General features: G+C 32.3%; 2 protein-coding genes across 2 annotated transcripts; both read left to right on the top strand.

Annotated features, from left to right (window-relative positions):
- Positions 1-274: 274 nt before the first annotated feature.
- LOC134272047 (uncharacterized) lies at positions 275-4,179 on the top strand. The gene is made up of 7 exons (XM_062754285.1): positions 275-551; positions 1,021-1,263; positions 1,390-1,527; positions 2,176-2,316; positions 3,218-3,273; positions 3,511-3,648; positions 4,168-4,179. The coding sequence occupies exons 1-7, from the start codon at positions 275-277 to the stop codon at positions 4,177-4,179; spliced, it is 1,005 nt and encodes a 334-aa protein (XP_062610269.1).
- Positions 4,180-11,081: 6,902 nt separating this feature from the next.
- On the top strand, positions 11,082-19,734 carry LOC134272030 (multiple epidermal growth factor-like domains protein 10). Its single transcript, XM_062754267.1, has 7 exons — positions 11,082-11,452; positions 12,585-12,722; positions 12,891-13,025; positions 13,173-13,310; positions 18,833-18,979; positions 19,178-19,307; positions 19,422-19,734. Exons 1-7 carry the CDS (start codon positions 11,296-11,298, stop codon positions 19,579-19,581), a joined length of 1,005 nt encoding a protein of 334 aa, XP_062610251.1. The 5' UTR covers positions 11,082-11,295; the 3' UTR covers positions 19,582-19,734.
- Positions 19,735-24,605: the final 4,871 nt, after the last annotated feature.

Here is a 24,605-nt window from a genome sequence, read left to right as displayed (position 1 = left end):
CTTAATGCTTGTTATGCAAAAAGGAGGACACTTTAGAACACAAATTTTAATTCTTTACTTGTGTTGCAACTTTTTTGGAACCATTTTCTAAAATAATGGAATGATCTACATATATTCAATATAGAAATGATTTCTTGTCAAAATGTTAAGTTAGATCTATATGAGAGAAAATGTGATGTTTTAAATTACTGCATTTTTCTTGCAAAGTCATATATACACTCGGTGTCGGTATCTAATGTATCTAATGTGGATGCCATCAGCTTTCAATTTTAACATGCCAAGTTATAGTTCACATGTATTCTTTCTTTTCTCTGAAGATAATTTGTCGTTGGGTCAATATTCTGTACAAAGTTCAATCTGGCCATGTCCCCCAGACTGCACCAGGTATTCACCAAACAATGCAGTTGATGGGAATAACAAAACATGTATGAGGGCTGACATTATTGGCGAATCATCAGGTGAAAAAACAGTGTGGTGGAGAGTGAACCTTGGAGACATAAAGAGTATATACAGTATCAGGATACAGTTTAAAAACATATGGCAGCAGTACAGTGAGTAGCAACTTTATAAACTTTGCTTTTATATGAAATAAAGAATATACCACTGAAATTGTAGAGACCTAGTACTATTCAAAGGTTATGGCTAAGATTGAGTACTTTATAAAAGTGAAGCTCTTTAAGAAATAGTTACACTATAAAGGTCATGTCACAAGTAAATAAATGTGAAATATGAAATCATTGTATATAAAGTAAATGTTTGTTAGAAAGAAATTAGCAGTGAAATTTTATAGACTTGGTACTGTTCAAAAACTGTTGCCGTGGTTAAAGTTCAATAATTTCTTGCTTTTGCAAGAAGGGTTACAATTTGTAAACTAAAATGTCGAAGTCAAAAGGATAATATATTGGTACCAAAAGTAAGATCTTGTAATAAAGAAAACGTAAGTGAAATATGAAGCCAAAACTGACAGACAGACGGACTAATGGGGTAAAATCTAAGTAGTTACTACTGTTTTGTTTTCAGTTGTTAGACAAAGAGGAAGACTAGCAGGCTTTTCTTTATACATTTTCAACACAACAGAAATACAAAGTGGTCATCTTTGTTACAAGGACGGACCAGAATTACCTCTGTTGGATATCACAAACGTCTGTACCAATCATGGGAGATACGTTATATTTTACAACGAAAGAAAAATTTGGGAAGTATATTATCCTAAGGATTACGAAACTTCAGTGGTAACTGAGTTATGTGAAGTGGATGTTATGGGTAATATCTTAATTCACTACAGACAAAATATATTCAGTTTAATAAGTGCAAGTTGATATCTACAACACTCTTATATTTATAGAGCTTGAATACTGGTCGTTTTTAAAATATGTTTTGTATAAAAAGGTTGTCATACAGAAGGCTTTTATGGACAAAACTGTGATCTTGCGTGCCCCCTACACTGCCAAAAGAGAAGATGTCATATAATAAACGGAACCTGTCTTGGTTGTACAGCGGGCTGGATTGGAGATTTCTGTAACACAGGTAAGATTTCCAATTTCCCAGATTAAAGAAGTACAATAAGGCAGTCAAATATAAAGTTATTCATAGCTGTATTATGAACTGTAAATTAATTTTTAAAAAGGTTAGATTTTAATTAAACTTTTATTGTAAAACATATTCTGATTTCAAAAACACTTGTTAAGAAGAAAATATCATTAGTATAGTAGTTATGCTCGATCCGGGTCCTCCTTATTGATTTTCAATAAAGAAAAAACATGATTAAATTTAAGGTATTTTTTTTAACATTATTTAAGGAATAAATGTCAAATATTTTGGTTTTATGATGTGATCAATCGAGTGTCTTGGGTGAGTGAATATTTGCATAAATGCCGAAGGCGTTTATGTTTAAAACTGAAAATGTAAATATCTATAATATATAACGCAAGCAATCGATTGATAATTTTCATAACATTGAGAAATCTAGCACTTATTCCTTGTCTTTACATGCGTTTGATTCCACAAACAAATGCTCTAAGGCTCGCTTATGTCTCCTTTTGTCCCGCATCTCACGTTAGTTTTTGTAACCGCGCCAATCGATGAATCAGTACATTTGTGTAGAAGTATCGTACATAAATCATTTGCAATATATCGGACAAAGAAATTGGAAATGTAAACATTTATTTATAACAGCATGTTCCTTTGGATATCATGGCATGGAATGTAAAACAAGGTGTACAGGTTACTGTTTACGTGGTTCTTCCTGTAATCATGTAAGTGGTCTTTGTGAATATGGCTGTGAGTCTGGATGGACTGCACCATCTTGTGATCAGCGTAGGTATCATTTTACATTTTGTTCTCGGCCTAAATAAGTTTCATGTACAAAAACTGTTTCCTACCTTACCATTAAAACAATTGAAGTCACTACGTTTATCTTGAAAGTCGGTTGTTAGATTACCATTTACATAATTTATGTATTTTTGTACTGAAATTTCTTAACATAAAACAGATGTTTAAACCCTGTGGTATCTTTCTTTAAGTTCCCTGGGATATATCTAGTCGACATATAATTGGGAGAAAATATTGTTTATTGATAATATGTTATAAATATAAATCAAATTAAATGCTGAAGACAACAGCAACTTATTTGTAAGTATTATGTTTAAGGACAGGTTATACAAAAAATCTTTTTTTCTTTGGAGGAGACTTTATATCATGTCACAAAGAACTCAGTTCACTTCATGCGTTATTTGGCCCTCAAATATCAATAAAAATAAAGTTTGCTTTTGGTATCATATTAGCATATCAAAATAACATAGACCCTACCTTCTTCTAAAAAAATCAATGTTTGTTTGAAAAGTATGATATGCTTTTTAAGAAAATTGATGTTAAAAACAACCATAATTGATAAAATTCAACCAAAAAAAAACGAAAAAGTGAACTTTTTTACATGTTTTGAATCGGTGGATATCGTATCACCACTTTGAAACTATGCATATTTAGTAGCCATTTTTTAGTAACTTCTTTCAATCATTTGGAGAAAAGGGGAATTTTAAATTAGAAGCTTGTCATCAAGATCAATATTGCATATTTCTAAATTGTCTGTTTGGATCATATTGTATAAATATCAAATCATTTTTTTTTTAAATATGACTTTTTTTCACTTTCGCGTACATAGTGACATTTGTACATAGTCTGAGAATAGTGGATAATTCTTAGAATTTGTTCTCCTAAGAACTGGAAAAGGAAATAGACATGGAAAATATTAGTAATGTTTCAATAAAAAGACAAGTATATACAAATCACACTCCGTCACACCCAGTAAAGCTTTAAAGGCGAGAAAAAATTTCAGAATATGTTTCCTTGGTGCTAAATGTGTAATATAAACTTTATAAAAATATACCTAGCCAAGTGAATTTGACAAAATGACAAAGACAAATAGCAGCAATATCACATGGGCTGATTTTTACCATTTTGCCACTCCTTATAAAATTGACAATACTTACATTCATATAAAAATCTTTTTAGCTTGTCAAGATGGATGGTATGGATCGAATTGTACACATAAATGCAGCGATAATTGTAGAAATAATTCACGATGTGACAAGGCAAGTGGGGAATGTGAAAGCTGTGTACCTGGATACATTGGGACATTTTGTAGTAGTTGTAAGTACACAGCTGTTTTGTCTTAGATGTATTGTTAGTCATCAATGTAAATGTTAAACTTATTCATCTGGAATGGATGACTTTTTTTACACTTTCTATTGTAATGCCTTATTATTATTATTTTATCGAACCTGTTATGTGATTGGTTCTAGATTATTAAATTACACTTGAAGGCCATGAACCTGCATAGTTCCCTGTCTTCGGCATGTTTTTCGACATATTCAAACTCATCGGATACCTAATTAAATTTCTGCAATATTTATCGTTCGTTGTTTAAAAACTCACAAGAATAGTAAACGTCACAATAGCCTTGTTTAGGTCATGAAATTTCTGATTGTTTTATCAAAGTTTTATGTGTTAAGGGTTAAAAAAATTTAACATTACGCAGGTATGTTAAGGTTGATTCTATGTCGGAAAAGTCTTTGTCACAAGATTTTCAAACTTTGCAAAATGAAAAATTAGCACTCGCTTATCAATCAGTCAAAGGCACATGACATGTTTCTTTGTTATTAATTGTAGTGCAGTCTGTGATGATATTTACATATTGCGACTACACATTTTCAGTCATTTTTAGGGGTACTTGTCATGAAGAGAATATGAAAAATCTCAAAAATACTTATTTAAACATCGCCGTTCGGTGGCTTTATTAATTGAACAGTATTAAACATTATTTCTCAATAATATATTTTTTTTATTCCATCGAGATAAAAGATTAGTCCACATTTAAGAAAATATAGGCCAAATGAACTTTATTATTTTTAGTCAATTGTCGACCTTAAGTTTGTCAAAATTTTTCCGAAGTCTTTGTCACAATGTTTTCAGTCTTTAATATGATATAGAACATACCCAAATGATTATAAAAAGTGATTAAAATATATACCTTTCGCCTCTAACTAATGGAATATAGGTAATTTACCAATGCTAATATTCTTGACCTTTTTGCACTTACACGGGATCTAATTATTAAACATTAAATGACTGTTTTGGGGTTACTTTCAGACTAAAAATGGTTATCAAAAGTTGTACTTTTTGATTAAAAAATTATATTCAATAGAAAAATTACAATCAAACACCAAGAATATGAATAAGTAACGAATAAGTATGAAATGGAATGCACATCATTTCATGATATATATCACAAAAATGTACACACGATCAAACGATCTGCAACACGTACATCTTGGACATAGACATATTTCATCAAGTACACTATTTAGTTGACAACTGAAGATTTCTAAGGATTTTGGCAGTCATTGAAAATGATTACATACCATTCACATTATTACAGTAAGGTGTACACATTGTAATTTCATTACACAAGATATTCCTGGATTTGTCAACTTAATTAAGGTAAAGATGAATTAAATAATAGGTGCCTACAAGTTTCTCTAATTCCAGAAATATATTTTCATTAAGCATTATAACCAAAAAATATATAAATTAAATTAAAATTATTTTGGCATGATTTTAAAAAGTATTATGTGAATTTCAAAATGCAGTATTTTCTACCATTTCTATTGAATCTGTATAGTACGGGAAACAGTGACATTGAATTAATTATTACGTCATAATGGATCTAGCACAGGCTAACACATTCACTGGTTATGATGTCATACGACATAGGTTCTACGTTAAGGTTACAAGCAAAACTTCTACTTGCCTCTATTATATGACGTCATAGTAAGCTATATGACGTGAAGTTTCAGAGATAACAATTTATTAAAATCGATATCTAAGATTGATTTGAGGTCGTATTAATTGGATTAAAATATGCAGAGGCATAATATAAACGGAATTTTGTCTTTTCTGGGTCTCTGTATTTATCACAGGGGTTAAATACCAAACCCGTGACGTCATAACTGTTGATCATGCAGTAGCAGAGTGAAAGTGAAATGTAACGAGAATTCATGTAAACAAACACAAGAAATCGGAGTTAAAAAGCATTTAGAATGAATATCATGTGTGATTCGTGTGGGAATAAAGCTTATAAATAAGGTATGCTAATATAACTCTACACTTTCTTCGTAAAATAAAAGCAGACAGGGTGTTTACTCGCCGATCAGCCTTTCCTCTGTGGTTCGTCGCAAAAAAAAAAATGCAAAAGTTCAACACTACGCCGCATACTTTGAAACTTAATTTTTGTTTTAATTTAAAGTTCTTATTCTATTGTTTTTGGAAAGTGCTGCTAGAATTGTATGGTTTACGGGAATTGATGCATTTTTTTCGATGTTATGAACAAAATGTAAAAATTTTGGGAAGGTTTCCTCCGAAAGTGTTGAATAATTATTTCTGTGATAGGACAGTAGGATTCTAGCAGCACTTTTCATGGTAGAGAGATGAATAATCTGCAAATTCCATGCTACTAATAGTAAAGTTCAATAATGCGTCAAAACAAATAAAATTTACACTTAATTTATTTTAGGCATCATATATTATGTAAAATTAGTAAGAACCTTTCCTATTAGACGCTATTCAAAAATAATCATCGACAGGGGCGTAAACGTGCTCATTTTGGCCCGTCAGGAATTTTTATAAAATTCTCTTATAAGGGTTTAACATGACATACCATGTTAAATACGGCTAGAAATATTTTTTTAGCATACATTTGCCCAAGTGAAATATACGTTCAAGTAACGTTGCATAGGCGTCGAAACCGATGGGGGGGGGGGGGGACTAAGGCTAGCCCCCCCCCCACTTTTTTTTCCAAATAAATACTTAGTATAAACACTGAGCATATCTTCGTAAGTTTAGCCCCCCCCCCCCCCCGCTTTCCACAGATACGTCTTAGTATAGGTTAAAAATGGAGAAAGTGGTGGTTATGTGAAGAAAATTTTAGGTACTGGAGTATGGAGTGCGAACCTAACCCCCCCCCCCCACTTCCCCCCCCCCCACGAAATAGGATTTTCGTGTTTGGGAAATAGACATTTCCTTTTTTTTTTTTTTTTTTTGCTTGTCAGGTTTTTTTGGAGGTACACTTAGCCCCCCCCCCCCCCCACTTTCAATTTGCTTCCGACGCCATTATTAGTGAGAAAATACGGTAAAATATTTGATAACATAATTTGTTCCCTTATGAAAGTACGTATAACCTGTACTTCTACTTGTAAGAGTTTTAAATGTAAAAGTGGTTTACTTAAAACAAATAATCCGGAAAATAATTATATTTCAGTGTATAATATCGTTTTACATTAAACAACATAACATTAAATACAGATACATGTAATTCAATTTATGTCGCTATGAGAAGTATTTAAAAGTTTACATCGTCAGATAGTTATGGATTTTTTAAACCAATCAAAATCTTTTGATTTTGTTGCGCAATTTTTGTTAAGCAGTTTAGTGCGTTAAAAAAAAGACAATCACCGATTCTTTTTATTGGTTTGGTTTTGTATTATTTTGCATTCTAGTGAAAGTTCGAATTTTTCTAATAACTTGTCATACGTTTCTTAGATTGGCGCAGTTGTTTGGACGCCTCCAAGGATTAACTCATTGATGTTATATTTTGTGCATTTGTACATGTACTCTGATATTTTCACAGCAGTTAAACTTCTAGTCAGTCTCGGGGGATCACACCATCCATTCAACTGATATTTCTCAAAGGACAGATAAATATATGCGTGTACTTATCAGAAGACGATTGAAAGAAGCCCCTGAAATTTTAATCGATCAAAGCATATTTCGAAAATCTAGAGGTTGTGATTTTAACTCCTTGTCAATTTATATATATATATATATATATATATATATATATATATATATATATATATATATATATATATATATATATATATATATTATTGAATTAGTGATAATCAGTTCTTTTAATAGGTATTTGAATAATATTCAGGTTTAAAAAAAACGCACACTTTTTGAAAAATAGACAGCAGTTTAAAAAATTTGGACTTACGTGTACTTGGCAATCTACACGGAAGTGGGTAAGTGTAGAAATTCGTGATTCGCAAACCTGATGACGTTATGCACACATTTTCGGTGGAAATCCCCTGCTACACGTAGACCTGCGCGTACACGTTTGTTTAATAAACGTCTCTATTATTTCAAAAGCATAAGTAGTAAAAATGAAATAATAGATGAAATACTGCGAGAATTATCTTTACCACTGGATACGAAAGAATTTCAATATACATGTACATGTACCTTAGTATAATTTTACGTTCCATGTTGATAGTCAAGAAAATCAAGGAAAAAAATATGCATTTCAAAATGTCCTTGTTCATTTAACTTCCGACATTTGTTGTAATCCCATAAGTGCGTAAATGTTAGTAACTCCTTCATGCACCAGTGCCATAAGTACATGTAACAAAACTATCATTTTAAAAGGATAAAAAGAAAACATGCATAAAATGATTATATTAATCTCCTAATTTGGTGCATGTATTAGCGATCATATTCTTGATAAAATGGTGTAAACATCAACACAAAAATTTATTTTTCGCTCAAGTAAGCTTTACTGATCAAATTTTTCCGTTGTCTGTCCTTGTCGTCGTTGTTGTTGGTCGTTGTCATCGTCTTTGCATTTTTTTTTTTTACATTTTTGTTTTCTTTTCAAGAACCGTCGCCCGCGTAACGTAGTGGTTAGAGCATCTGCTCTAAAGTGGCGAAGTAAGGAGTTGATCCTTACGTCGCGGGTTCGAATCCCACTGTGGGACGTGGAGACCGGTCCTTCGGATGAGACCGTATAAACCGAGGTCCCATATTGCAATAGGTGTTGGCAAGTACTCTTGGGTGAAGGCGATTCAGGTTTATACAAATAAAGGTCCACGCCCTCTTCCTAGGGGGATAATCATGAATTGATAAAAAATTAATAGCTTCTTTTTAAAATCTTCTTCTCGAAAACTATTGATCCAGGAAAAATGAAACTCATGTAGAAGTATCCTTAGGTAGTGTAGAATCACGTTTGTTCAAATCATGACCCTCAGTCTCAGTTGTGGGGGGAGCACAATGACTGATCAAAGTTTTACATAGGAATATATGGGGAAAATTCTTAAAGATATTTTTTTTCCATAACCAATGGGCCAGGAGAGATAAAACTCATGCAGAAGCATCCGCAGGTACATGTAGTGTAGTTTAGGTTTGTTCAAACAAGACCCCGAGGGTAGGGCGGGGCCACAATGGCTGGTCAAAGTTTTACATAGGAATATTTAGGAAAAAAAAACTTTAAATATCCTCTTTTCAAGAACTTTTCAGCCAGCAAAAATGAAACTCGTTTGAAAGCATCCTCAGGTAGTGTAGATGTGAAGTTTGTTAAAATTATGACCCCCATGGGTACGGCGGGGCCACAAAGGTTGATCAAAATTTTACATTGGAATATAGGCAAAAATCTTTGAAGTTTTCTTCTCCAGAACCATTCAGCCAGGAAAGATGAAACTCATGCAGAAGCATCCTCTGGTAGGGTAAATTCAAGTTGTTTCAAATCATGACCTTCGGGGGTAGGGCGGGAACACAATGGCTGATCAAAGTTTTACTTTGACAAAGGTAGTGTAGTTATAAGATTTTTGAAATCAGAATGTTTGGAGGTATGATGGGGATAACATGTGGGATCAATTTATACATGGGGTTATATACTAAAATATCTTTATGTACAATTGCCAATGCCAATTTATTTTGACATAATAACTAATTATTGGAACTTCTCGTTCATTAACATTTTCTTGTACTCTTGTAATTCCAACTCACATTTATTGTACTATGACAAAAGAAACCGTCTTCACTCTCCATTCTCATTAACAACAAGACATTTAGGTATGTTTCACTTTGCCGCTAATGTGACTTTAATTAGAGAACATACTTGTAATTAATTATGTTATAATTGATCTTGAAATCCAAAAAAATAATAATAAGCAACTTATCATCTGTATCAAAAATTTACCACAGAATGAAACCGAATTATGATTATGATTAATATGTAAACCGTGATAACATAATATATGGCGTAATTGATTACATAATATATCAAACGTTCTTGTGGTCTGAAACCGACAAAACGACTAAAAACACATTAAAAACCAAGAAAAGAGGATAGATAAAACTGGACAACCTAAAAAACAGGAAAAGGTGGAGGGGTGGAGGCGGCTTAAGATAATTTGAAGCTATCCAACACACATGTACTTTTCACGGCGTCCTAAAAGAAACTGAAAAGTGACGCTATCTGGACGACCGGGTCCTGATTTTTACCGCTCATGAATTTCATTGGACCTTTACTAAATGTTTTCAATTCATTTCCAAGAATCGCTTGCATCTGCCTCTCCTAATTTGGACACGGCAAAAACTTTTCTACGATATGGCAAGCGCGATAACTCTTGCACGCAGAGCATTCCTTTGTACATAAAATATTTGAAGTAAAACTTTAAGTAAAAATTTTCTGGAGAACACCAAAATACGACGGCGTATTAGTGCCATTTTAACAATGTATAAATTTTTTTAAAATCGTTTGTACGATTTAATAAATCGTTTGTACGATTTAGTAAATCGTTTGTACGATTTAATAAATCGTTTGTACGATTTAGTAAATCGTTTGTACGATTTAGTAAATCGTTTGTACGATTTAGTAAATCGTTTGTACAATTTAGTAAATCGTTTGTACAATTTAATAAATCGTTTGTACAATTTGTATTTTAAATCGTTTGTACAATTTAGTAAATCGTTTGTATGATTTATTAAATCGTTTGTAGGATTTATTAAATCGTTTGTACGATTTAATAAATCGTTTGTACGATTTAATAAATCGTTTGTACGATTTAATAAATCGTTTGTACAATTTAGTAAATCGTTTGTACGATTTAATAAATCGTTTGTACAATTTGTTTGTTAAATCGTTTGTACAATTTATTAAATCGTTTGTACGATTTAATAAATCGTTTGTACAATTTAGTAAATCGTTTGTACAATTTATTAAATCGTACAAACGATTTATTAAATCGTTCAAACGATTTATTAAATTGTACAAACGATTTATTAAATCCTACAAACGATTTTAAAAAAAAATTCTACATTGTAAAAATGGCACTAATACGCCGTCGTACTAAACCCATGATAAGTTTTTTTTAATATATGGAACTAATAAAACCATCCTCAAGTGGTTAAGATTTGTTTAGATTATCATCCCCGGGGTTAGGGTGTGCCCATAATGAGGGAGCAATGTTTTGCAAAAAAAAAAAATAAAAAAAAAAATCTTCTCCAGAAAATGTTTTGTTTCGTCAAATTGACATGTAAGCATTTGCAAGTAGTGAATATATAAATTTATTTAAATGATCTCCCTGGTTGAAGGGGGGGGGTAGTGAGGGGCGGTCACAATTAAAGATAAAGTTATAAACTTTTCAAATCTGAGCTGATTTGTGTTTTTATCTAGCCCATTTGCTGAGGTGAGCGATGTAGCCCAAAAGCCTTTTGTTTAATATCCCAGGAATGTCATGTTAGAATGTTAGAATTGTTTTTGCATGAAAACCCTGTCATTTATAGTGATGTATAAAACACAAGGTGAAAAGAATCGCCAATGACCTTTGCTTTTTTTTTTAATCCTCATGGGTTGAAAATCTGATCCAAACACAAATCAATTGATTATATAAATACGTGATTAATGGAAACTTATAATTGTGGTATGGGAAAAAAATATCTTATGCGTTTTATATACTTATGTTTATTTTATTAGCTTGTAATATGGGATCATATGGAGAAAACTGCAGGGAAACATGCAGTTCATTCTGCATAGTAGGTCTACATTGCAGCAATACTAATGGACATTGTGAAGACGGCTGCGTGGATGGATACATAGAACCAAAGTGTGATAAAAGTTCGTTTGAATACTAAAATTGATAATGTATCATGAATCAAAAGATATATGAAGCATTTTATTAATAGTTTAAAACTGATTTTATAAATTATTAATTCATTTCAGTCATAATATAGTCGACATCAAAAGGATGCTTGAGTTTGAAAATTGACAATATCTATGTTGTTTTTGGAGACCAGGTCCTCCAGCAATCACCTGAAAATCCCATGCGTACGAATTGCGCCCAGGTATTTGCAGACCTATTTTTGTATTTGTATAAAGCAGAATTTGTGCAAAAAGAAGAAAGCTGCTATGACCCTCAATTCGACATTTAGATATATCGACGACTTTTTGTCAACTAACGATTGTAATTTCCATTGATTTCTTATGTCAATACGATATATATCCTGGGTGTTTGAGAAAAGGATACCGGTATTTTAGAGTCTAGTTGGAACATCTGTTTCATATTTGTATAGTTTACTTTAAAAGATGTTTATGGTAATTTAATAATCAGATTCTATGATACAATTGATGACTTTAGCTTTCCTATGGTCAACTTCTCTTACTTATGCAGCAATATATGCACTAAATGAAATAAGAATATCAGCAGTTTTGTTGAAAAACCAACATTTCGTAAGTTCCATAGTTGATACAATGATATGTCAGAAAATACGATTTCTCATTTAGTTAAATGTTGACTGACTTTGTTCATACTAATAGACCCTTTCACGGTAACTGCGGTACTGCTCTTTTGCTGGGAAAAATGATATAGATTAGTGAAATATGACGTAAAAGTAAATGTTTATTATACGTCATTTAATTATCTGTATATAAAAACTTCGTCAAACGTTATCATTTCTCCTCGCAAAAGTGTAGTACTGGCTATAGGCTAATTGTTAGTCAATTATTTATACACTGAAATGACGAAAGATACTTGTGCTATATCTCTATCCTGACAAGGATCACACGCTGGGTGTGACCGATCGACAGAGGATGCTCACTCCTCCATGACATCTGATACAACCTCTTAAGTTTTGGAGGTCCGTTTCATAGTTGTGTATTATGGATTTTATTATACATTTTAAATCCAGATAATAGTTTTATTGTAAAACAAATATTTTACAATGTTCGTACAAGTTAGACATTTTGTTAGGTTGTGAGGGTGGGTGGTATGGCAAAAACTGCTCAAAGCAATGTAATGATAACTGTGTGAATGAGTCCTGTGATCACAGAGATGGTGTGTGCCTGTTTGGATGCAAACCGGGCTGGATTTCTGCTTATTGTACTCAGGGTATTTTTTTTATTTTAGACTTAAATTGTGTAGTTATAAAAATTACATGTATTGTACATACAAAATTTAAAGAGTTTATCAGTTTTTAATTTTAAGATATATCGTATTCTAATTGTAGCATTCTCTTTATGTATAATATCTAAAATAACTCATTTTTAATCAATGCAGCATGTAATGAAGGACTGTATGGCAAAAACTGTTCAAACATCTGTCACCACTGCCTTAATAATCTGTGTGATCCTAAAAATGGGACTTGCATTCAGGGATGTAACGACGGGTACATGGGTCATAAATGTGATGAGTGTATGTTATTATCAATTATTTGATAGATGTTATGTTTTTAATAAAAGAAGAAAACAAAAATCATAACTTCTTGTTTAAGAACATCTCTCATTCTTTCAGGATTTGCATACTTTTTTGTTTATTTTTTCTATACTTTTTTTTCTAAAGCGTGCAATATAGGAAGGTATGGAAAGAATTGCGCCAACTTGTGCAACAAATATTGTAAAAACAAGTCATGTAACAACACCGATGGTAGATGTACAAATGGGTGTGAAGCTGGATGGATGGGGTTAAACTGTCTAGACGGTATGAGTTAAGGTTTAAGTAAACTCAGTTTATTGTAACCACATTATAAAGCAAGATGCGTATGCTCTACAACACAACTCAGTAATATTGTCCTTCATTCTAAAACACAAATTCATATCACTCACTCCCTTCATTTGTGAAGGTTCATCTGCAATAAACGTGTTATTACTTTTGAGGTCTATATTGTTGTAAATAAATAAAATACTTGCACAACAACAACAACAACAACAACCGTATTTTAAAGTATATTAGCTTTTCCTATCCCACCGTGCGATACACAGACTAATCACAAAACGAATTTTCATTACATACTTCATATACGTTGAACGACTAAATATTAGAAAACAATCTTCTTGTGTAAAAAAAATTATCCCTCGAAGAACCTTATCAAGATCTGTTTCGAAGTCAGATACACTTTTAAAAAACTTCAATACCATTGAACAAAATATATTTTACAAGGTATGGCTTCATTACAGTTAAACATAGAAAAAAAATTCAAAACAAATTAGGGATGTCAACGAATAGTCGTCTATTCGACTGTCAGTCGAATGGACCGACGATCGAATAATGAAACAAGATTCGAATATTAAATAAATGCAAGAAAAGGGTTGATAATGAAATTTTCATCTTAAAAATGAAAAAAGGTCCTTCCTCAGACTATACAACTGTACATATAGTGTACGTCCTCAGACGAATAAGTGCTTAAAATAAGTCACAGTATATAAATAATTTTCCACATTGTTATTGAACGTAGCAAATTATGCAAAACTATACTGGACTATGAAAATTATTTAATTTACTTGTACCATTTATATTTATAAACTCTAGGAATTCCAAATGGTTAGAAACACACAATATTTGCATAGCCATGACGTTTCTTATTTCGATAATTATTAAAACAATAATCTAACATAAAAGAAATTTTGATATATAGCTTTGGCAATCATTAATTAAACAAACAGTATTTAATATCATCGGAGATGAGGATAGTGTGTGCTTACAACTCCCCATTTCCAATTTATTTCAATTTTCCATTTTATTTTAGAGGTGCTATAAAAAAAATAAATGCTCCGAATAGTCAACTATCGTTCAAATAATGCAATCGAATGTTCGACTGAGAAAATTAATACTTTGACATCCCTAATAAAATAAAATGTGTGCCACCAGGGACCTATATACTAATATATGTCCCTGGTGTCACTATTTATTTAAGTCAGATCGATCCACTTAGCATAAACTTTGTGCCGGATTTTAACACCTGTAATGGAATATTTGAGGACATGCGATATGCTTTAACACATCAAGATTCTTCAAAGATTTTCAAAGCGGAATAAGTACATATCCACAAATATACTTATATGTTAATAAAGAGCTAGGTTCACTTTATGCATAAAATAGCCCTGTACTTATATTAATTAATGAACTATCACCCTTTTGGATCAGAGGTTGTGCTCTATTTGTAATATTAAAAAAACACTTTAGGCCAGTTTCAAAGGACTTTGCTGGATATGTGTAAAATGAAGCATTTTATGACTTCATAATGCATTCACTAGATAGGAAATTACCTAATGATTAATAGATGTTTGGTCACAAAAACTCCAAGTCAATTGCTGACTGACGTTTTTCATACTAATTGTTAGTCCATTATTTATACACTGAATTGACGACAGATTTTTTCGTTATTTCCTTATCATGACAAGAAGCACACGGCGGGTGTGACCGGTCGGCAGGGGATGTTTACTCCTTCGTGGCAACTGATCCCACCTCTGATGTTTCCGAAGTCCATGCTGCTCTGCTCTTTATTTGTATTGTTTTATGGACTTTGTGTTTGAATACTGTTCGTTATCTCCATATCCTTCTATGAATATTCTTAAATTAAACTGACGACAAGGAGGCATTTAATGATTTCATAACACGTTATTACTGAATTATTCTTTCAAATCTTGATTTAAGTGAAATAAAAGAAATAAGCTGTAATTACTGACAAAACAAAATATTCAAAAACTTTCGACCTGACTGGCCTCACTCGAACACGATGAAAAAAACCATGAAAATAATGACAAAGTAATTGATATCAGTTTGTTTTACATAAATATTGAATGTAGTAAGTGGTGCAAATAAATTTACAAATAAATCGTGCATATTTACAGTTGAAAGGATCAAGACAATAAACTCAAAGCACAATTCATATCAAACAATATTTTCATTTCTATTTTTTTCTCTGTGATAACTCCTTGATTGTGTGTGTGTATTGTTTAACGTCCCTCTTGAGAATTTTTCACTCATATGGAGACGTCACCGACGCCGGTGAAGGGCTTCAAATTTAGACCTATACTCGGCTCTCAGGGCCATTGAGCAGTGAGGGTTCTTTATCGTGCCAGCGCCTACCGTGACACGGGACCTACGTTTTTAAGGTCATATCCGAAAGACCCGTGACTTTCACTTCTAGTGCCGAGCGCTTGGCGAAGGAACAGTCACTACCTATGTTTACGTCTTAGGTATGACGCGGCGCCGCGATCGAGAATCGAACCCGGGCCTCCCGATCACGAAGCGAACGCTCCACCACTAGGCTACCGTGACCGGTGATAACTCCTTGAAGTTAGCGGCCTAATATGCATGCATATCCCATGCACAACTGTCTCCGTGTCTGACGCTAAGGAGGCGAAATATACATGTAAATCTCGAGCGTCTGCCTTTTTGTTTGACGTCAGTGGGCGAGGACTATTGAAATTGGCATGGGGACCCTTGTGTAATTTAAATCTATGTCTACATTTTTAAAGTCTAAATCTACAATTTCATTTCACAATGAAATGGAAATAAAAGGAATCACTGTGTAGTTAGTATAGTATGCCAAGGAATTCAACGATAGTTGATTAAATGGGATAATTAACTTCGCCCGTTATCCAAATTATCCCATGTTTCCCACTATCGTTGATGCCCTGGCATAATATACTAACTAGACGGTGATTCCTTAAATAACCCTTCTAAAAGAAGCTGTTAAATAATTACTATGATAATTTGTTTAAATAAAGTATGTAAAATGTTACCTTAAATTATTAACATTTTACCAAATAAAATTTGGATTATTAAAAATTCAAAGGGACAATTTGAAAGCACACTTATTTTACCATAATTAACAGCTTGAAAACGTACATCTTTTCAACTTTATATCTGATCATAACAGGGATCACACAGCGGCAGGGGATGCACACTCCTACGTGACCCCTGATCCCACCTCTTATGTTTTGAAGGTCCGTGTTTGCTCTACTTCTATTTTGTGTTGTTTTAGGGACTTTTTTTATTTTGAATATCAGAATTAAAATACCGATATGTTTCACCAAATAGTTTTAAAAGTGTGTGATTTTATGAATAATTTTTATTGTAGTCTTTTGTATTCTGTTTTTTGATGAAAGGCCTCATTTTAAGGCATTTTGTGTATGTTTTTTTTAATCTTACGATGTTTATAAGGGAGTCATCTTGAAGCACATGAATGCTGTACCGTGTGAAAGATTACAGATTTTGAATTCGTATTCTGGTCTGGCTGCCCCCCTTTTTCCCTATTTACATCATGTTACATCATGTTACAATGTCATTATGGTGCTTGGGGTTAGATTGTACAATATTTTGCATAAGATGTGTAGTACTCTATCTTTGAATCCCTTTTTCTGACTCTTTTATTTTATTTCTACAAGATGTTATTTGTTGCTTTAACAATACAAGAGCTAAGTCGTTCGCCAGGAGGACTAAGAAGCATAAATACCTTGAAGGATAAATAACACATATTTCTCAAAGATTTACATTTAAGTTGATAACCTAAACAATGTTTATCAAGTTTAGTGGGAGTATTTTATTAGATTTTGTTATTTGGTTGAAATTAGTGCAAAATTTTGTATGGAATTTTATAGGAAGCAAAAAAAAACGTTTCAAATCTACGTACTTAGAAAAACCTACAATTTCCTTATATTTCAGGGATTATTAATTTATGCCATTTTAAATCAAAATCAGTCAAAAAATATATATACCAATCCATCCATCAAGTTTTTGTTTGTGTACCCTTAAGGGTATACATATGCAATGAAAACCTTTTTTACTTTCTTGATTCGATACGCAAGACTATGCTCTACGTAGGAACAGTTTCTAAAACAAGGTAAAAAAGGTAAATTATAGGCAAACAAGTCGATGAGACAAGAATATCAGAAGTCTCGTTTAAAGTCGTCATTGGGGTTGGGCGGGCCACAATAGGAAATCAAAGTTTGACATAAAAATATATAGGAAAAAATCATTGGCTATCGAAGATGAATAATAAAATATTTTTTGAAATAAATCTGTGAAAAAAATAATTTTCTCGCGCTTCCTCACAAATTTATATTGACTGTTCTATCGACAAAAATGTGGGAGGATGAAGTGGGCTTGTTTGACTGGTTGTTCATAATCATTTAATGGTTTGAAATGCGCCAAAAATATGGAGTTTTCTGTCATTTCTTACTTTATTCATAATTCATTATCTATGTTGTTTTCATACTCCTCTCTCTCTCTCTCTCTCTCTCTCTCTCTCTCTCTCTCTCTCTCTCTCTCTCTCTCTCTCTCTCTCTCTCTCTCTCATAAGAATCGAAAAAAATATCAGTCATTTACAAGTGACTGCATAGTCGTTGGCTTTCGTAGGTTTTGTAATTTTATTTTCTTTAAAAAGAAAAGTACATCAGCAATTGATATTTCTTTCTGTGATAATTTTTTAGTAAATTTATTTGTTGTAGTTTCTTTAAAATTTAACCATTGCTTTATATCATTAGACAAACAATGTTCTAAATGTTGTTACATATATAAAAGAACAATTTTGAAGGACCTTTTCTGAAATACATGTAAATAAATGCTTTTACACATAATATTACAATGAAAACTTTCAAAAGGCCCTTAGTTTGTTATAACCTCCCTTAAGTGTATAATAAAACAAGAGGCCAATGGGTCACATCTCTCATCTGAGAAGCGTTCACCATGCTGTTCTTTACCAGATTTCCACCTTGTAATACATATTGTGACCCCACCCTACTCCAACGATTATGATTTGAACAATTTAGAATCTACACTACCCAATGATGCTTCCAAATAAATTTCACCTTTCTGGCCCAGTGGTTCTTGAGAAGAAGATTTTTTAAAGACACAACCCTATTCTTGTCTTTTCTTGATTATCTCACCTTTTGAGGAAACTTGGCCCTTCATTTTAACAATTTAAATTTCCCTTACCCAAGGATGCTTTGTACCAAGATTGCTTAAAATTGGCTCAGTTGTTCTGGAGAAGAAGTCGAAAATGGGAAACGGACAAAATATGATCAGAAAAGCTCACTTGAGCCTTCAGCTCAGGTGAGCTAAAAACTTATTAAGTGCATCATAGAGTATATTTACGTGAACAAATTTTCTTTGAGAAGGGTAAAGTAGAAGCGGCATTGAAAGCAATTTTGAAATAAATTTAATTATGTATGTACATGTATAATAATGAGGGTATTCATTTCTTTCCTCATTCTTAGAGTGTCTGTCTGGATTGTATGGGGAGGATTGCATACAAAATTGTGGCAAATGTGCTTTGAATCAAACATGCAACAGGACAAATGGGGCTTGTTTAACTGGCTGTGCAGAACCATTTACGGGAGTGAAATGCGACAAGAATACGGAAAGTTCGTAATGTCTTATATGCTCATTATATCCTCCCTCTCTCTCTCTCTCTCTCTCTCTCTCTCTCTCTCTCTCTCTCTCTCTCTCTCTCTCTCTCCAAGATCATCACCAAGTTGTTGAAAGCTCCTCCATGTTTTATAACGTATCTTTTTATTTTCATAAATGGAAATATAACATGTATTTATTGAATTTTTTTGTAGCCGTACTGAAAATAACACCTAGAAATTTTTCTGAATGTGATTTTTTTCACGGCTTCGTCATAGCCTTATCAGTAGGATTTGCTGTATCCATGGTAATAAATATATATGCCTGTGTAATGAAATTACGAAGGTAAGAAAATTAGTATTACTTAAACCAATGAATATTTGGTGTTTGTGCACTCAAATTAACAGAAAAAAATACTTGATCACGTTTCTTAAATATAGTTGATTTAATATTCTATAGAAGATACTGTAAACGAAATGAGGAAGCATCGAAACATAATGCTGTACTTAACCACGGAATGGCTGAAAAGACTGAAGATACACATACCTACCAGGAACTAAATACTATTAATTGTGATTTTAATACTTACCATAATCTTTCATTTGGCACTTCTGCCTAGAATAAGAAAGAAAGGAAATGTTTCTCCGTATTTCTTAAAGATATTTAAAAGCTTTATGTACAACGTACGTTCTTTCATTTTTGATTATGGATATACTGTAGTTTAAACTGATGTAATATATAGAGTTGTCACAATGGGATGATTTCAATTCATTGCGAATAGGGCTATTTCATTGAATGACGAAAAAATAAAAATCAATGAGATTATTTTCAATGAGGTCAGGCAGGTATTTTAAATGAAAAACAAAATAAATCATAACATTTTCGCAAAAAATAAAAATTACACCAACCTTTAAAACATTTTTTTTTCACCGTCATTAAACCACTTGATATGTAAAGATCTAAGATCTGCTCTACATGTACAACACAAATTTATCCTCTTAGTTTAAAAGACGCATGCTCCTTTAAAAAAATACAATTGAAGGTTATTTTTTTTGTTTGAAACGAAACCTTTCAGTATTTTTTGTTCATCAATTTCAAGTTTTTGTTTTTCAGTGTGATACAGGGACATTCCTGTTCCGTAGTCTATGCCTTATGCGTATTAATGAAATAAAACAATCCAGTGACGTTATAATGATTTCATTTTTCTTTTTAAGTTGTCAGATATTTTGCTTTTTTGTATTAGAATAGTGCTGAGTATACATTTAAATTTGCAGCCCTCCACCGACAAGCAGTATAGTTTTCATATGAGTGAAAAAATCTCGAGAGGAACTACGAGACCCAAGGTGGATAGAGAATGGATGTCTCCTTTTTATCATATCTGATATGTTAAAAATCTTACGCAATCTTACGTAATGAAGGGTATGGAGATAACAAACAGTATTCAATATCAAAGTCCATAAAACAATACAAAACAGGAGCAGAGCAAACATGGACCTCTAAAACATCAGAGGTGGAATCAGGTGCCATGGAGGAGTGTGCATTCCCTACCGACTGGTCACACCCGCCGTGTGCTCCTTGTCATGATCGAGAAATCCGTCGTCAAATCAGTGTATAAATAATGGACTAACAATTAGTATGAAAAATGTCATTCTGAATTTGACTCAGTGATAAATTGTATTTGCTGACAAGGTCATTGTATCGACAATAGAACTTACGAAACAATTATTTTAAACGAAACTGTTGATTTTCTTTTTTCATCAACTTGTCTGTCAATAACTTACATCGTTTTAGAAACTTTTCATAAGTAGAGCATGCTCTTGCGTGTCGAATCAACTGAGATATGTAAAGACCGTATGCAGTTGATAAAGGTATATTGCTGCATACGTAAATGAAATTGACGATAGAAAAGTTAAAGTCATCACGTTTATCATAGAGCCAGCTGGTTGTTAGATTACCATTAACGTCTTTTTCAAGTAGAATATTCAAGTATGGAGAAGATGTGTCAGACTCTGTGGTATCTTTTATCTCAAGCTCCCCAGGATATATCGAATAGACATAGGAATGGAAATTAACATTGTTATTTGACAATACGTCGTCGATATATCTAAATGTTGAGTTGAAGGCCACAACAGTAGCTCAGCTGTACACTGCAGTTAGTGATATCTTTATTCAACAATTATAGTATTGTTGAAATTAAGGGGTTTCTAAGATATAGCATAGATTTTAAAGTCGTTTATTGAACGAGCAGGACTGAGACAACCATATTTCGTCACAAGTGACCTGCATAGTGACGGCATTTTAACATTGTGATGTCACAAACAAGAATAAAAACCTTATTCAGCATATGCTATTTATAGAACGTTTGTATGACTATATGTGTACGAATTCATTTTCTAATCTGAATTGTGGTTTTGTAGATATAGAGATAGTTCGCGAACTTTTTAATCATCCCTCGTAAACAGAAATAACAAAAATATGGTCAGGCTCTGGACATATTCAATAACATCTTTTCTTTACCATATACTCCATCTAAGGAACTTTATCCTCAGATACTCGTCGTCCAAAAGCCATCCAGAAGTCACTAGTATATGCTTCATGTATCTGGAGAGTGTGGTATTCTGCAAACTTACAAATTAGATACATAATAATATAATGACCAAGTGCCTATAAGTAGCTTGATTTTCTGTTTCCTTGTATTAACGATTTCATTTTTCTGTCTGTGGTGACATTTTTGAACCACGGTGTAATATAGATCAAAAGAATGAATATGGATTCTTTCATATATTTTAGAAAATGATCAGACGATCAGAAGATTACGCGAGATATATAATTATCGGGAGGCGTTTTCAAACTTTATAAAAAGAATTTTGACAACAACAAAATCAAACTGGTAGCTTTGAAAACTGTATCTCATATGTTATTTAAACATTGATTGCGGAAGTGAATTCCTTTGTTTTTGAGTTTCTGCAACTTATAATCTCTATATTGCACGGGACTTCATTGAACAAAGCACAAAGAACGATAAAAATCTTCTTTAACGAGTGTTGCAAACCAACTTTGTCATTGTGCTAATAATTGCTCGTTTTACATAGTAAGTCAAGTAAATATTTATGACTATTCCACAAAGTTAAGGAAGTATTTTACCTAATTATGCAAATAAACCATCAACTAACAAAGTACCGTATCAATGTTAAATTTCAATTATAATAAATGTTCTAGCGAAAAGGAATGAAAATGGACTTAAAAGCAAAACACCGGTTTGAGTCTGTTTTCCATAATGTACAAATAGAATTATAAGTCATACTGATATGTCATATTGATATATTTTCACAAGTGTAATAAAAAGAGATAAAATGCTGCACAAGATATTCTTTTTAAAATATTAAAAGTAATAATTAAATGCGTCTTCACCATTTTTTCACAACAGAGCAGAGCTGTAAATAAAGATAAACACATTAATTTAAAAAAAAATCCTTTTGAATATATGCATACAGTGTACGGGCTTGTATAATGCACCGAGAGATAGGTCATTTACTCAAGCGTTTTCTGACTTCCTTGTTCGTTTGATTTATTTCCTTGTGAAAATGGAGTATCTGACTGTGTTGTTCCTCTTGCAAATATTTTCCGTATACGGATATGGTAAGTCAGTAGCATAAGGTATAAATAAGAAATGAGAGACTTCAAGTTCAAATATTAACATCTACGCTATTTTACATACTGAAAGATGTAAAAAAAAAATTACAAATGCTGTTGATTGCCGCATGGCTTGCTCTTCTTGAAGGAGCATATACTAGTATAACGTTAATGTAATAAATGTTCATCTTTTAGTGTTAAATACCAGTGTAGACCATTTGTGTTCTTATTATAATTTCATAAGAGAAGGGGAAAATACTCAGTAGCATTGTTGAATTGTTGTTTCTTTATACTGTTCATAATAAATTGTATGCTAACTGTTAAAGAGCTTTGATTTAGAAAAAAAACATTTTAAGTGAGAATTGAAAGCAGTGAAGATAAATTTTATGCATCGTTTTCGGTATATATTCTGTAAGATGTCAACAAACAGCTGCAGATTTTATAAAACTTACATTTTTGGTGGCATATGTATGCCACCCACATTTCTTGTCATCATAGCAAATGTTGTATAGTCAAGATAACTATAATTATTTAACTGTTAAAATACAATTTAACTATGAATGTGAATTTCTTCTTTTTAACAAATAAATTTTACGTTTTGCATCTTATAGTTAAATACTTTTCACCATGCCCTCCCTCTGAAAAATGTCTGATACTGTAGCATTTAGATCTTGACTGGACAAGATAAAAAGTTCGTGTTTGGCACCAAACCATAGAGTTATCATGGATTGGTGAGAATTGAGAAAGTTATCTTAAATTGATATGATAGGCTATGTTAACAAAAATGTGCTTAGCATAAATATGCTACCATAAATTACTTATTATTATTCAAAACATCTTGTATATAAAGGTATCATTTGGATTGATCAGAACAAAATTAAATTAGGTCATCATAAAATATAAAATGGAAGATAACTATTTCCCCAGTGACGTTTATACCTGTGAAAACCTCTCTTAAAGATTAATGTACAGCTGCCTATAGGTACATGTATTAAAATTACGATTTTCTTTATTCCTGCTTTGTGGGGCTCGTAAATTCCTAATAATATGTTCTGCGTAGACATTTTTAAAACCTTTTTTCTTGCTTAGAAAAACTGTAGAGAGCATTGTAATATTTTATTTTTGTCGTTGAATTTGATTTAACTATACAAGCCCATATTGAGCAGAGTTTCTTCCTCTTCATTCTCATGAAAAACATTCATCAGATGCGTAGCTTAGACGAGGGGTCATGAGTTATAGAAACTTTATTCTACACATCACGCAGATGCCTTCGTATAAGTACGTATACGTGTTTGAATAATCATGGTATGTTCTGGAGAAGAATCTCAGATCTTTTATTCTATGATTTACTATGTATTTGCAATACATTAAACACCATTTTGGCCTCAAAGTAGAGCATAAGAGTCATGATGAAGTATATGGAGTTAACAAACAGTTTTCAAGCTCAAATGTCCATTAAGGACAGATGAAACAAACCATTTTTTTTCTTTGGAAGAGACTTAATATCATGTCATAAGTTTAGAAAAGTGGATAGTTCTTAGAATTTTTTCTCCTAAGAACTGGAAAATGAAATGAGTGTGCTCTTTTTTTATGATCGGGAAAATAACGGAAAAAATCCGTCGAAAATTCTATGTGTAAATAATGACCAAACAATAAGCATGAAATGCGTCAGTCAGCATTTGACTGAATGATAAAATGAACAGAATTGAATTTACATTACCTTAGGAAGCTTTCATATAAATATTACTGATCATGGACTGGCTACTCTTGAGAAGTATTTTTGAAAGATTTTTTTTAAGTTTTAAGGTAGGACACAATAGAAAGCCAAAATTTTCCTCAAATTAATTTTTTCTGAAACTTTAATATTTTGTTCTAGGATGCAAAATCGCTCTTTATAGATGATATGAAAAAAATTCAACCACACATTTTTTGCCCACATAGTCTGATATATGGCCTATCAGACCCCCGTAATAAGATTGTGAAAACAGACGTTTGACTTGAGAATGAGCC

The sequence above is a fragment of the Saccostrea cucullata genome, unplaced genomic scaffold (assembly GCF_032062105.1).
Source record: "Saccostrea cucullata isolate Sc308-1 unplaced genomic scaffold, CSIRO_AGI_Scuc_v1 ctg718, whole genome shotgun sequence".
Classification (NCBI taxonomy): Eukaryota; Metazoa; Mollusca; class Bivalvia; order Ostreida; family Ostreidae; genus Saccostrea; species Saccostrea cuccullata.
This window is presented reverse-complemented; position numbering and strand designations above follow the sequence as displayed.